This window comes from Piliocolobus tephrosceles, chromosome 18 (genome assembly GCF_002776525.5).
Source record: "Piliocolobus tephrosceles isolate RC106 chromosome 18, ASM277652v3, whole genome shotgun sequence".
Classification (NCBI taxonomy): domain Eukaryota; kingdom Metazoa; phylum Chordata; class Mammalia; order Primates; family Cercopithecidae; genus Piliocolobus; species Piliocolobus tephrosceles.
In genome coordinates, this window is record NC_045451.1 from 63,499,962 (window position 1) to 63,515,956 (window position 15,995).

General features: G+C 37.5%; 1 protein-coding gene across 1 annotated transcript in view; it reads left to right on the top strand.

Moving 5' to 3' along the window:
- Positions 1–8,184, top strand: part of NDC80 (NDC80 kinetochore complex component) — a 43,779-nt gene extending 35,595 nt beyond the window's left edge. Inside the window, exons 14-17 of the mRNA XM_023228471.1 lie at positions 266–358; positions 2,807–2,937; positions 4,874–4,976; positions 7,986–8,184. Coding sequence (XP_023084239.1) covers positions 266–358; positions 2,807–2,937; positions 4,874–4,976; positions 7,986–8,123 — 465 coding nt within the window. The 3' untranslated portion in view covers positions 8,124–8,184. The remainder of the gene's footprint in view (positions 1–265; positions 359–2,806; positions 2,938–4,873; positions 4,977–7,985) is intronic.
- Positions 8,185–15,995: the final 7,811 nt, after the last annotated feature.

Consider the following 15,995-nt stretch of genomic DNA (forward strand, 5'->3'; position numbering starts at 1 on the left):
GTAATATATATGAGAGCTTAAAAAGCACTCACACAACAACTAGTGGAAAAACAGATATTAACATCCTTAACTTTGAGGTTTCTTTGAAATTAATTTCTCTTTGGAGAATAATAAAATTTTTGGACAAATGATAAGTGAGAGTCCAAAAGGACTAGAAGAAATAACATTGTTCGGTTAGTTGATTGATAGTATAAAAACTCTATAACTTGTTAAAATAACTTTGATGTATAGTTAAGATTTCTCAACCAAGGTTTTATTTCCCCAGTTGAATGCAATGATAACAGAAAGTAAGAGAAGTGTGAGAACTCTGAAAGAAGAAGTTCAAAAGCTGGATGATCTTTACCAACAAAAAATTAAGGTAAGAACTTTGCTACCGTTTGTGTGGGTTATCCAAAGCTATGTCATGATTGCTTGATGAGTCATGTATTCTGACATCAAAACCAAAATCTTTAAGCTATATACATCCTATAACTTGTATCTTAGGTTAGTTTTCTCTGCCAAAGTTTATGGTAAGGAGTCATTTTATTTTCTTTAAAGGACATTTTTCTGGATTAGAGCTATTTTACCATAGAACACATTTACTGTTCCTTTATCTGATATTTTATACTTTCATATGTGACTCAATATCCTTGCAAAACTAAACAGAATCTCTCCTACCTTTTTATAGAGATTTAGGGTTATGTACTGCTAAAGCCTGAACCCCAATAAGGTCTTTTGAATATGTAGTTGCTTGCCAAGAGTCATTGTAAATTGACTATCCTGGTCACATTGCAAAGACCGTTTACATGCAATCTAGAAGGTGGGTAAAATAAAAAGACTGACTCTCCACCATTCTACTGTCTGACCAGCATTTTAAAATATTCAGATGACTCTATTTGTTACCACTTACACAATTCATGTGAAAATTTTAACTACGCCAATATTTTTTACTTATGTCAACGAAGTATGAGGAACTGAAAACTTTTCTCTTGGCCTGTATTGTATTTAGGACCTATTTGTTTTCTTAAACAGTGTGAAATGTTTAGAAAATACACCACATAATATGATGTAAATGTGAAATACAAGACATTGGTAATCATTTTTATTTTTTCACACATCCTCCATGACAATGCTTGAGTTTACTCTCTGATGCACTTAAATGAAAGGCTTTATGATAGTTCATCTTCACAAACCTTAGAAATGATGAATTTGGGCTACTTTGCCTGTGCATAGTTAATACATCTGTGAAATAAGGACCTAGATAAGGCCTCGAAGCTCTTGAGAAAAAATCTTAATTAAAATATTATAAAATTTCCTGTTGTTCAAACTGGAAAATACTGCTGAATGAATCCTATGCAAGCTTTTTGAAAAGGTCACATTTGGTAAATACTTCCAACTCACCAAAAAACTAAAAAACTTCACTTCCTAAATTCCAGCCAGTTGACCTTGGCACCCTAAAAACTGAACCAATTTTATTTAGTTTCTGCATCTTTGAGAATAAAATGACTTTTAATTTTTTAAAGGAAAAAGTATTTTTTGTTCATAATATAAATGCTCCTTACAAACAGTAGAGACTCAAGAGAGAAAAGTATAGAATGGGAACTGAAATGTACCTTATAATCTACCATAATGCCATCACTAGAAACAATGGTTAAAGTTTAGGGAGTGTCTTCCAGATATACAAACATATATTTTTTTAATGGTACCAAATTATGCAGTTTTTCATAATCTGTCTTTCTCAGGAAAAGATATTATGGATACCTTTTCATACAAATGTAGAGAGAGCAATCCTTCTATTGTGTTTTTATTTTACATATATACATAAGTATATATATAACTTATTTAGCTAGCCCCTTATTAATTTTTTCCCTAAATTTTCAACTGACAAATAATGTTGCTGTGAATATCTTTGTATATCTTTACGTATTTGTCCATTCCTTCCTTTGATAAATTTCTGAAGCAGAACCATTGAGTTAAAGGTTATATATATTTTAAATTTTAATAAATGTTTTCAAATTTAAAAATAATAATAAAATCACTTTTTTTTTTTTTTTTTCTTTTTTGAGACGGAGTCTCGCTCTGTCACCCAGATTGGAGTGCAGTGGCCGGATCTCAGCTCACTGCAAGCTCCATCTCCCGGGTTCACGCCATTCTCCTGCCTCAGCCTCCCGAGTAGCTGGGACTACAGGTGCCCGCCATCTCGCCCAGCTAGTTTTTTGTATTTTAGTAGAGACGGGGTTTCACTGTGTTAGCCAGGATGGTCTCGATCTCCTGACCTCGTGATCCGCCCGTCTTGGCCTCCCGAAGTGCTGGGATTACAGGCTTGAGCCACCGTGCCCGGCCTTTTTTTTGAGACAGTGTCTCTCTCTGTCGCCCAGGCTGGAATGCAGTGGCACGGTCTGAGCTCACTGCAACCTCCATCTCCTGGGTTCAAGCGATTCTCATGCCTCAGCTTCCTGAGTAACTGGGATTACAGGCACAAGCCACCATGCCCAACTAATTTTTGTGTTTTCAGTAGAGATGGGGTCTCACCCTGCTGGCCAGGCTGGTCTCAAACTCTTTACTTCAAGTGATCTTCCCACCTCGGCCTCCCAAAGTGCTGGTATTACGGGCATGAGCCACCACGCCCAGCCACATTTGTTTTTATAATACGGAATTCCCAAAGGAGCACTTTAAAGTCTCTTGCGTGTAAAACAGTAAGCATCTTGAGAATACAAGTGATGCAACCTGATTTTACTTAAGTGCTTTTTATAATTGTTTTAAATCCATCTAGAGTATACAGAATGTGAATATCAAGAAACCCATAACCATGACTTTATCCTGATAGGAAGCAGAGGAAGAGGATGAAAAATGTGCCAGTGAACTTGAGTCCTTGGAGAAACACAAGCACCTGCTAGAAAGTACTGTTAACCAGGGGCTCAGTGAAGCTATGAATGAATTAGATGCTGTTCAGCGGGAGTAAGTCTATACCACCAAGATTTATACGTTTCTTTTCAGATTATTAATTTAACAGTTCTGTAAAATTAGATCTATTTTTATTTGCTTTAATTTATAGTATACAGGAATTTAGGATGGAAAGAATGGTGTATAGAACTTAAGTACAACTGCTTATAACCTGAGAACTTTCCCTATCAACAGATACATTCTGTTAGTATTACAGTTACTGTCTACCACGAAATCATTAATCTTTAGATCTAGTTAATACATGGCTTTTAATCCCTGAAAACAACATAAAAAATTTTAAATCAATTCAAATAAATTTGGCTATTTGTTAGTGAATTTTAATAAAATTTCACTAAGCTTTAATAAACTCCACTGAGCTCATGTTTTTATTTCCTAGAAATTATGTATATTATATAATAAAATGTAATTATACTATAAATTATAGTTAGTCTACTATAACACAACATATGCCTTCTAAGTAGTTACCGTGCTATGCAAAATCATGCCATAAAAATCACAGGACCTATGGGAAAACCGATACTGAGGCACAGCATTAAAAAATTTCATCAGTGGTCAGGCTCAGTGGCACACACCTGTAGTCCCAGCTACTCACAAGGCCGAGACAGGAGAATCACTTGAGCATAGACGTTCAAGGCCATCCTGGGCACCATAGCAAGACTCCATCCTAAAAAAAAATTTAAAACTCCATCGCTGACACATATAAACAAAAGATAAGAATCAAACAAAAATGTTAGCACAATGATACACATATTTAATGGTCAAGAAATACATAATGCTACGATCAATATGGGACCCTTTGTATTAAAAAGACCTCTAGTTTGATTTGAGAAACGGGCATTCAGAAGGCGGCAGACTGAGTTACTGTAAAGGGTAGAAAGTGGGTTATCTGAAGTGGGACGGAAATTGCACCATCAGTAGTGGATGCATGTGGCTCATTACATATGCATTGCCCTGAGTGGCTAGTGTACATTTGATGTGTGTGCTTACGTTTGTGTATTCCTTTGCATCCAGATTCAGCTGGGTGCAGTTTTCTGCATTCATCAAGTATTTCTCAGGGAAGAAATTGGCATAAGCAAACATGAAATTTGCCAGATTATGCTTATATTTCCAAACAAACATAACAGAACTGCCTGCCTATATATTTTGTTGTATTTCTTAGAAGTACTTTATAATCAAATTGTACATTGTCAGGATCTCCTCATTCTCGGGTTCCCTTACAATTTTTAAAACTTACAAAGGAAAAACTTTAGCCACACTATATAATAACTACAACTACAAACAGTGGCATCCTTTCTTTAAATAATATTCTGTCTCTGTGTATATAATGCTCTTGTGCAACTTATATAAAATCAATATACTGAACAGTTAATCCATAGGCTTTGTGTACATTTATGTAGAATATACATTTTTTAAGTCTTAAGTTGCCCTCAAAAAACTGAAAAATTTCCTACTTTGAGACTGCAAGTACAAGCCTTGTGAAAGTCATTTCTCTTCACTTCTTGATTTGTAGGCCAAGGGTGGGAAACTCAGTTGAGATTTATTTGGCCTGCAATTTTATTGGTTTTAATTTGAATTTGAATACCTACAAGTAAGACTTCTACTCTCCTATTTGCAAATTTTTGTCTTGCCCAGAAAGCATTTGAGTTTACAATCCCTTTGGAGACTCAGTTACAACCCTTCGCTCCAAATACATTAAAACATGAAGTTTTGGCGCTCTTTTGTTTTGTTGCTTGCAAAGAATCTTTGAAAATGTTTATATTTCTCTTTTAATGATTGATAATAGGACCTCTACAGATTATACATATAGCATGCAGCACACAAATCCATCACAGTTTGGTTTTATTGAATGTGGAAATGGGAAGTGAGCTAAGTAGAACTGATGTATTCATTTTTTTCCTGGACACCTTAAACAAGAGTTTTTGTTCTGCAGATACCAACTAGTTGTGCAAACCACGACTGAAGAAAGACGAAAAGTGGGAAATAACTTACAACGTCTGTTAGAGATGGTTGCTACACATGTCGGGTCGGTAGAGGTAAGTGTGTGATGGTCTTTCCTACATTCCAAGAAAGGTTTTTAAAAGTTTGATATATTTCTGCTTTCTTCCATAGAAATTGAATGATGAATTTTATTTCTATTTAAAGTATGATCTAGCAAAAATTTATCAGAATAATCTTGTCTAGTGGTATGGCAACATGATGCAGGGGAACATTTGTGCATTTTATTTTATTTATTTTTATTTATTTTTATTTATTTTTTGAGACAGAGTTTAACTCTCGTCACCCAGGCTAGAGTCCAATGGCATGGTCTTGACTCACTGCAACCTCCACCTCCCAGGTTCAAGTGATTCTCCTGTCTCAGCCTCCCAAATAGCTGCAATTACAGGATTCTGTCACCACGCCCAGCTAAGTTTTGTATTTTTAGTAGAGACAGGGTTTCACCATGTTGGCCAGGCTGGTCTCAAATTCCTGACCTCAGGCCATTCACCCTTCTCCGCCTCCCAAAGTGCTAGGATTACAGACTTGAGCCACTGCGCCCAGCCCACTTGTGCATTTTATAAAGTAATCTGTTGTATTTGCATAAACAACATATCATGTTATGTATTACATCGACAATGTATGATGATGCTATGCCAGGCCATGTTCTACATACTGGAAGCATATTAGTACATTTACATTCATGCATTTAGGATTTCATTAAGTTTAAGATGAAAGGGCATATCTTATGATGATTGTTATTCCTTTCTGTGATTTCATATAAGCACAAAGTAAAGTATTTCAGAAGCATGAGGTTTATTTACCTTATCCTCACTCTTCACACAGCTGAAGTTCACCAGTAAAACTATCCCTCCAACCTGCTGCACGAAGCCTCAGAAGCTAAGATAAATTGCTGAGCTATAAAATTCCTGGTTAATGTATTAGGTGGTAATATATTTCCAGTTTAAGAAAAAAATTCACTTTGTCATATTAATAGACTTCCATTTATTGAAAACATGAGCATATGATACCCTACTACCCATCCTCTCTCCTGAAAGACATTGAACTGCTGCTTTCTTGGTGTCAATGGTCTTCACTTTTTAGTGTGAAGAACTAAGAAAAGCATCTTAGATACTATGTCAAAAAACGTGGGTTCTACCCACTTTCTAATTCAAGCACTTAGTGGTTCTATAACCTTGCCTGATCCTTTTCATCCAGTGTTATTCATCTGAACCATATGACAAAAAATTATCTGAGTGAGTGTGTTTTCATTTTCCCAAGGATAGTATACAATAATTCTATTCTAGATGCATAAGAGAAAAGTTTATTCATAGCATACAATTGATGGCTTAGGTTGACAGAGCCTGTTTGTATATATCATTTTACATCTTTGGGTCTTTAGTTTCTTCATCTGGAAAAATGAGGCAGTTGTGCTAAATAGTTGTGAACATCCTTAGCACCTCTGACTTTCTTTTCTTTCTTTCTTTCTTTTTTTTTTTTTTTTTGAGACAGAGCCTCATTCTGTCGCCAGGTAGGACTGCAATGGCGCGATCTCGGCTCACTGCAACTTCGCCTCCCAGGTTCAAGGGATTCTCCTGCCTCAGCCTCCCAAGTAGCTGGGATTACAGGCTTGCCACCATGCCCAGCTAATATTTGTATTTTTAGTGGAGACAGGGTTTCACCATGTTGGCCAGGCTGGTCTCAAACTCCTGACCTCAAGTGATCTGCCTGCCTTGACCTCCCAAAGTGCTGGGATTGCAGCGTGAGCCGCTGCGCTGGGCCGTGATTTTCTATTATCTGCCGCTCTACTGTCTGTCCTCTGTGTTAATTCAGTAGTAACTTATCACTAGAGATTTCTGTAAAGTAATCACAGTTATTAATGTTTTAATCAGTTAAAGTTAGAATTGAAAACCTAATGGTAAGTTACTATTATTTTTTAGTTTCTGTACAGTTTGGTGTTATTGGGAAAATTAGACCAAATTCAGCAAACACTAAGCACTTACTTTGCAGTATGCAAAATTTATGCATGGCATCTTCTCTCCTCTCTGCCCTCTGCCGCTGCCCTTAAATTCCTTCTCTGACTCTGACGCTGGTGATTTCCTCTTCTAAGGACCCACCTGGATACTGCAGAATAATCTCCTTTTCTCAAGATCCTTAACTTAGTTACATCTACAGTTTATTTTGCTATGCAAGCTAACAGTCACAGGTTCCTTTCTGGAATTAGGGCATGGACATTTTTGGAAAGGCTGTTACTCAGCCTACCACACCTGGGAACAAACAAAACTTCATTACCAGCAAAATAAGTAAATGTTGATATATTCATTCTAGAATACTATGCAGCAGTACATTGAATAAACTGCAGCCATATGTAGTAACATGAATGAATTTTAAAATACTGGATGAAAAAGTCATAGAACATTATATTTAATATCATTTGATAAATATGAAGGTTAAAACCAGGTACTATTAAATCAATATATTATTTAGAGATACATTCATCTCTGTGTGTGTGTGTGTGTAATAAAGGTATAATGTAAAGAAAAGCAAAACACCATTCAGGCAAGAGGTTATATCTTGGGGAGAAAAAAGAAGATACAATTAGGAAAGGGCACAGAAAGAGAGCCTACGTGGTGAATACAAATATATTCTTTTTACTTTTTTTTTTTTTTTTTTTGAGCTGGCATCTTGCTCTGTGACCCAGGTTGGAGTGCAGTGGTCCAATCTTGGCCCACTGCAACCTCCACGTCCCAATCTCAGGTGATCCTCCTGTCTCAGCTTTTGCATAGTTGGAATTACAGGCACACACCACCACACCTGGCTAATTTTTGTATTTTTAGTAGAGAGTGTGTTTCACCATGTTGGTCAGGCAGGTCTCAAACTCCTGACCTCAAGTGATCCGCCCGCCTCAGCCTCATAAAGTGTTGGAATTACAGGAGTGAACCAGCACGCCCAGCCCTTTTTATTCTTAACTTAAAAATGTTATCCTCTTGTTTGTAAATTTTACAATTAACCATTTTTAAAGAAATTAATATTTTTTTACTTTAACAATTGTTAATTATCTTCACTAGAAACATCTTGAGGAGCAGATTGCTAAAGCTGATAGAGAATATGAAGAATGCATGTCAGAAGATCTCTCGGAAAATATTAAAGAGATTAGAGATAAGTATGAGAAGAAAGCTGCTCTAATTAAGTCTTCTGAAGAATGAAGATAAAATGTTGATCATGTATATATATCCATAATGAATAAAATTGTCTCAGTAAAGTGTATTTTTCTCTCTCATTTCTTACTAACTTCAAATGGTGACAAGACAAGGTAGTATGATTTAAACCAGAAGTTGGCAAAACACAGGTTGAGGATCCCTTGCCCAAAATGCTTGGGCCCAGAATTGTTTTGAAATTGGATTTTTGGGGGTTGGGTGTTTTGTTTTGTTTTCAGATTTTGGAATTTTTGTGATATCTTGAGGACAGGACTCATGTCTAAACATGAGATTTATTTATACACCTCATAACATAGGCTGAAGGTTATTTTATACAATATTTTTAATAAATATGTGCATGAAACAAGTTTGACTACAATCCTTCATGGGGCCAAGTGTGGCATTTTCCAATTGGCATTATGTCAGAGCTCAAAAAGTTCAGATATTAGGCTGTTTGCAGTGGCTCATGCGTGTAATCCAAGCACTTTGGGAGACCAAGGTGTGAGACCGTACAAAAAGTTTAAAAATAAGCCAGGCGTGGTGGCACACACCTGCAGTCCCAGCTACAGGGGAGACTGAGGTAGGAGTCTACCTTGAGCCCAGGAGGTTGGGGCTGCAGTGAACTGTGATCATGCCACAGTTCTGCACACCAGCCTGGGTGGCAGAGCAAGACCCTATCTCCAAAAAAGAAAAAAAGAAAAGTTTCAGATTTTGAAACATTTTGGATTAGAGATGTTCTCAACCTGCATCATGTGGGCCAAATCCAGTTGCACCCATTTATTTGCGTATTGTCTATGACTGCTTTCTTACTCCAGTGGCCGAGTTGAGTATATTCCAAAGAGACCATGTGGCCTACAAAGCCAGAGATGTTTAGAAATGTTTACTTTCTGGCCCTTTACAGAAAGTTTGCTCATCCCTTGTACAAATTATACAAAGGTTGGTACTAACTAAACTTTTTAATGACTCTAGGCATATAGTACAACCCACTCCTAATCCAGAGCACTGTGGTTTTCCAAGAAGATAAAGTTCTTTCTGGCTTCATGCCATCTTTACTCTGAAACGAAGAATGTAGAATGTGAGAAACATAAGAAATAATAAAAGAGTTCAACCCCCTCATTTTAGAGATGGGAGTTTATGTCTAGAGAAGCTCTGATTTCCTTCAGATTACACCTCTTAGTAGTGCTGGAAGCCACAGTGGAACTTAACTTGAGCTGGTGCACAATTCTGCTACAGCCGCAGGAGCCATGACAAATGAATATTCAGGATGTTAGAATGTGAGGTTTAAATTTCTGTTCTTTCAAATGTGAGTCAGAATGAAGAACATAAAAAGAAATGTAAGTAATATACGATAAAAAGTTGGAATGGAATTACAGCAAGGCTTTATGAAGAGAAGAGCATTTACAGTGGAATGAAAAGAGGTTACAGTTTAGGGATAACTAATAATGACAAGAATAGGCCGGGCGCGGTGGCTCACGCCTGTAATCCCAACACTTTGGGAGGCCGAGGCAAGTGGATCACGAGGTCAGGAGATCAAGACCATCCTGGCTAACACGCTGAAGCCCCATCTTCTCTAAAAAATACAAAGAAAAAAAAAATTAGCCGGGCATGGTGGCAGGTGCCTGTAGTCCCAGCTACTCGGGAGGCTGAGGCAGGAGGATGGCATGAACCCGGGAGGCAGAGCTTGCAGTGAGCCGAGATGGCGACACTGCACTCCAGCCTGGGTGGCAGAGCAAGACTCAGTCTCAAAAAAAAAAAAAGACAAGATTAGTAGTTACTAATGTATTGAAAAATCTTGACTTCTGACATCTAATAGAACTTTCTTTGATAGAAATGTTCTATCTGCACTATCCAGCGTGGTACCAGCCACATGTAGTTAATGTGCACTCAAGTGACACATGAAGAAAGAGACTCAAAGATCTGAATGGACATTTCTCAAAATCAGACATACAAATGGCCAATGGGTATGTGAAAAAATGCTGAACATCACTATTCAGAGAAATGCAAATCAAAACCACAATGACATACCTCACACCAGTTAAAATGGCTTTTATCAAAAAGGGAATAGGGTTCCTGGCAAGGATGTGGACAAAAGGGAACCCTCCTCCGCTGTTGATGGGAATGTAAATTAGCGCAGCCACTGTGGAAAACTGGAGGTTGCTGAAAAAATTAGAAATAGAACTATCATATGTTCCAGCAATCCCACTGCTGGGTATATATCCAAAAGAAAAGAAATCAATATATTGAAGAGATATCTGCACACCCATGTTTATTGGTGCACTGCTCACAATAACCAAAATATGGAATCAACCCAAGTGCCCCTCAGTGGGTAAGCAGATAAACTGTGATATATATACACAATGGACTATTCCATCATTAAAAAAAATGAAATCCTATTATTTGCAGCAACATGGATGGAACTGAAGGTCACTTTTAAGTGAAGTAAGCTAAGCACAGAAACACAGATATCACATGTCCTCGCTCATAAGTAGGAGTTATGAATGTGGATCTCATGAAGATTTGTGGTTACCAGAGGCAGGAATGGGTAGGGGGAGGGGGGGAGGGGGGGGGGGGGGGGGGATGAAGGGATGAAGAGAGGTCAATAAATGGGTACAAAAAATACAGGTAGATAGAAAAATAGACCTAGTGTTCGATAAGTCAGTAGAGTGACTATAGTGAACAAACATCTATTGTATATTTCAAAATAGTAGAGAATAATTCAAATGTTTCCAGCATAAAGAAAAGATAAATGTTTAAGGTGGTGGATGTTCCATTTACCCTGATTTGGTTATTATACATTATATTAATAACATCAAAATATCACATGTACTCCAGAAATAATGCACATCTATTATGTATCAATAAAAAATAAAACTGCCACAGTCATAAATGAAATCATATCCTTCGCAACAATATTGATAGAGCTGGAGGCCATTATCCTGAGTTAACTGACTCAGAAATAAGAAACCACATACCATATTTTCTCATTTATAATTGGGAGTTAAACATGCAAGTGAATTGACTCAGAAATAAACCACACACCATATTTCTCATTTATAACTGGGAGTTAAATGTACACATGGACATAAAGATGGAAATAATAGACACTGGGGACTCTAAAAGTGGGGGAGGGTGGAAAGGAGCCGAGGGTTGAAAAATTACCTATTTTACCTGGAAGCCCCACCAATATGCAGTATACCTATGTAACATACAAGTAACCCTTGAATCTAAAATAAAATTGTTTAAAAAATAAAAAGACTCAAGATCTTTGCCACTCAAAACCTGGTACAGAAACAGCAGCATCGCCATCACCCGTGAGCTTGTTAGAAACGCAGACTCTGTTTTAAGAGACAGAGTCTCGCTCTGTCGCCCAGTCTGGAGTGCACTGGTGTGATCATAGCTCACTACACTTTCAAACTCCTGGTCTCAAGCAATTCCACCATCTCAGCCTCCCAAGCAGCTAGGACCACAGGCTCAGGCCACCACATCTAATTTGGTTGTGTTTTTTGTTTGTGTTTGTTTTTGTTTTTGTTTTTGTTTTGACAGAGTCTCACTCTATCACCCAGGCTAGAGTGCAGTGGTACCATATTGGCTCACCTTAACCTCTGCCTCCCAGGTTCAAGCAATTCTCATGCCTCAGCCTCCCAAGTAGCTGGAATTACAGGCATGCGCCACCAAGCCCGGCTAATTTGTGTATTTTAGTAGAGATGGGGTTTCACCATGTTGGCTAGGTTGGTTTTGAACTCCTGACCTGAAGTGATCTGTCCCACCTCAGCCACCCAAAGTGCTGGGATTACAGGCATGAGCCACCACACCTGGCCTAATTTTTTTTTTTTTTTTTTTTTTTTTTTTTAGAGACAGTGTCTCACTATGTTGTCCAGGTTGGTCTCAAACTCCTGGAGTCAAGCAATCCTCCCAGCTTGGCCTCCCAAACTCTAGGATTGCAGGTGTAAGCCACTGTGCCTGGTCCAGAAATGCATACTCTTGATCCCACCCCAAACCTACTGAATCAGAATCCATACTTTTTATAGTGTATTAACATAGACTACATATTTAAAACTTTCATAAGTGTTGACATCTATATCTGTAAAACCATCATCACAATCAAGCTAATGAATATATCCATCACCACCAAGAGTTTCCTTATAGCCCTTTGCCATACATTCTCTCACCCCCCACATCACACCAATCTCCAGGAAAGCACTGATCAGTCACCTTTCTGTTACTGCAGACCAATTAGTAAATGGGCAACAAAAACAGTAAGTTGATAACAAAGAAATTTACAATTTTCTAGAATTTTACATAAATATATGATGTAGTATTATACTTCTGTATGGCTTCTTTCACTCAGAATAATTCTTTTGAGACTCACACATGTTCAGTCTATCAATAGTTTATTCCTTTTTATTGTCAAGTAATATTCCATTATATGAACATGCTGAGTGTGTTCATCCATTCACCTGTTCATGGTCATTGGGTTGTTTATAGTTTTTGACTCTTACAAATAAAAAGCAATTATGAACATTCATGTATAAATGTTCATATGGACCCATGCTTTTTCATTACTCTTAGTTAGAAACCTTGGAGTGGAATAGCTAGTCCATGTAGCATAGATGCAAACTTAACTTTTAAGATACTCACTGGCGGCCAGGCATGGTGGCTCACACCTGTAATTCCAGCACTTTGGGAGGCCGAGGTGGGTAGATCATCTGAGGTCAGGAGTTCAAGACCAGCCTGGCCAACCTGGTGAAACCCCGTCTTTACAGAAATACAAAAATTAGCCAGGCATGATGGTGGGTGCCTGTAATCCCAGCCACTTGGGAGGGTGAGGCAGGAGAGTCGCTTGAACCCAGGAGTTGGAGGTTGCAGTGAACCAAGATCATACCATTACACTCCAGCCTGGGCGACAGAGTGAGACTCCATCTCAGAAAAAAAAAAAAAAAAAAAAAATCACTGGCTTGTCCAAAGGTAGTACATTATCTCAATTGATTGTTCATATTCAGTTACAGATCAAACTCCTTGTTCTACTCTTTCCCTCTTCTCACTACTACACTTGACTAGTCTAAAAAAAAGAAGAAAGAAAGAAAGAAAGAAAGAAAGAAAGAAAGAAAGAAAGAAAGAAAGAAAGAAAGAAAGAAAGAAAGAAAGAAAGAAAGAAAGAAGGAAGGAAGGAAGGAGAAAAAGAAAAGAGAGAGAAAGAAAAAAAAAGAAAGAAAGAGAAAAGAAAGAGAAAGAAAAGGAAAGAAAGAGAGAAGGAGAAAGAGACAGAGAGAGAAAGAAAGAAAAGAGAAAGAAAAAAGAAAGAAAAGAGAGAAAGAAAGAAGAACGAAAGAAAGGGAAAAAAGAGAGAAAGAAAGAAAGAGAGAGAAAGAAAGAAAGAAAGAAAGAAAGAAAGAAAGAAAGAAAGAAAGAAAGAAAGAAAGAAAGAAAGAAAGAAAGAAAAGGAGAAGACAACTCACAAAATATTTGTTTTCTAAATGGTTATACTATACTATAGTCCTGCCTGCAGTGAGGGTTCCAGCTGGTCCGAATCCTGACTGACACTTGGTATGACAGGACTTCTTCCAAACTGCTCATCACTTTAAAACATTTGATGTTTGAGGATGCTGCTTGTCATCAAGTTTGGTCTTCTACTGGACCAAAATCTGCTTCTTTGCAACTTCTCTAGTTCCATGTTTTTACCACTGAGTAGTTGGGTTATCACGCTTTCTAATTCCATTGAGGGACATCAATTATCTTTATTTTTTATAATCCATCTTATGTTTGATTATATGTTTGATTAAATCAATTATTTCCCAATTGTTTTAATCTCTTTGTCATTTTTCCTCACTTTCAGGGTTGTTATTTAAGTCTTTCTTCTGTGGGAAGTGTTTTTTAAAATTTCATTTAATTTTAAATTTTGGAAGAATTTTACTTTTTAAAAGGTTGCAAAAGTAATTCAATAGTCCCCCTCATACAAATTCCTTAACTAATATTTCACTACAAACATTTATTTATCATTCTCGCTCCTCTCCTTTCTATTTATTTATCAATATCTGTTTTAGAGATAGGATCTTGCTCTATCGCCCTGGCTGGAATGCAATGGTGTGATCATGGCTCACTGCAGCCTCAAACTCCTGGGCTCATGTAATCCTCCTGCCTCAGCCTTTTGGGTAGCTGGAATTACAGGTGTACACCACCACATGCAGCTAATTTTTGTATTATTTTTTGCAGAGACAGAGTGTAGCTATGCTGCCTGGGCTGGTCTCAAAGTCCTAGACTCAAGTATTCCTTTAGCCTTGACCTCTCAAAGAGATAGGATTAAAGGCATCATCACCGCGCATTGCCTTTTTTCTTATCTTGACTCACTTATAAGTTGCAGACATGATACCTTTTTAACTTTAAATAATTCAGTACGTATTTCCTTAAAACAATGTCAGTCTCATATAATCATAATATAATTATCAAAATCAGGAAATTAATTTTGGTACATTACTACTTAATCTATAGAAAGCACTCAAATGTTGCCAGTTAACCCCAAAATGTTCTTTATTAGGATTTTTTTTTTCCTGGCGCAGGATCCAATCCAGTACACACATCGCATTTAGTTGTCAAATCTTTTCTTTTATTTATTTATTTATTTATTTATTTATTTATTTATTTATTTATTTATTTATTTGCTGGAGACGGTCTCACTTTCACCCAGGCTGGAGTGCAATGGTGCAATCTCGGCTCACTGCAACCTCCGCCTCCTGGGTTCAAGCAATTCTCCTGCCTCAGCCTCCCAAGTAGCGGGGATTACAGATGCATGCCATGACGCCTGACTGATTTTTGTGTTTTTAATAGAGAAGAGGCTTCACCATGTTGGCCAGGCTGGTCTTGAATTTCTGCCCTCAAGTGACCTGCCCACCTCGGCCTCCCGAAGTGCTGGGATTACAGTCATGAGCCACCGCACCTGGCCCAAATCTATTTAATCTCCTTTACACTGGATGAGTTTCTCATTCTGACTTTGACTTTTATGACTTTGGTATTTTTGAATAGTAATTTATAGAGTATTTCTCCGTTTTTGCCTAATGGATCTCATGATTCGATAGGATATCCACAGAAGTCATGTCACATTCTTTTCAGTGCATCCTACCAGAAGGTACATGGTTTTGTTAACTTTAATCAGCTGATTGTGGTGGTGTCTGTAAGGTTAATATCTTCACCTTTGTAATTAATAAGTATCTCACAGGAAGGATACTTTGAGACCATGTAAATATAATATTTCTCTTCAAGCTTTTACTTAACATCTGTGTCTCTTGAATGAGTTATTACTGTGTTGGTTGCCAAAAAATGATTTTTTAAATGTCTATATTCTTTCTATAATTCTTTCTTATTAGTTGGCATTCTACTAAAGGAAGAACTTTCCCTTCCACACCATTTATTCATTTATGTCAGTATGGACCTATGGATTCTTATTTCAAACAATGGGTTGTAATCTGTAACTATCACTATTTATTTTTATGTTTAAATCATCCCAGATTTGGCCAGCGGGAGCCCATCAGGCTGGCTTCTGTGTCCTTTCTTGACATTTTGCCATCATTCTTTGAGCATTTCCTTACTCTCTGACCCAATATGATGTTCCAGTCCCATCCCGTACTGTCCATGACCCACCCCTGGAATCAGCCAATCCTCCAACAATCCCTGGTTCCTTTCAGGGGACAATAATGTTTAGAAACCAAAATTTGGGTCAAGCAGAGTGGCTCATGCCTGTAATTCCAGCATTTTGGGAGGCTGAGGCAGGAGGATTACCTGAGCCCAGGAGTTCGAGACCAGCCTGGGCACAGAGACCTCATCTGTACTTTAAAAAAAAAAAAAAGAAAGAAAGAAAGAAAGAAAGAAAGAAAGAAAGAAAGAAAGAAA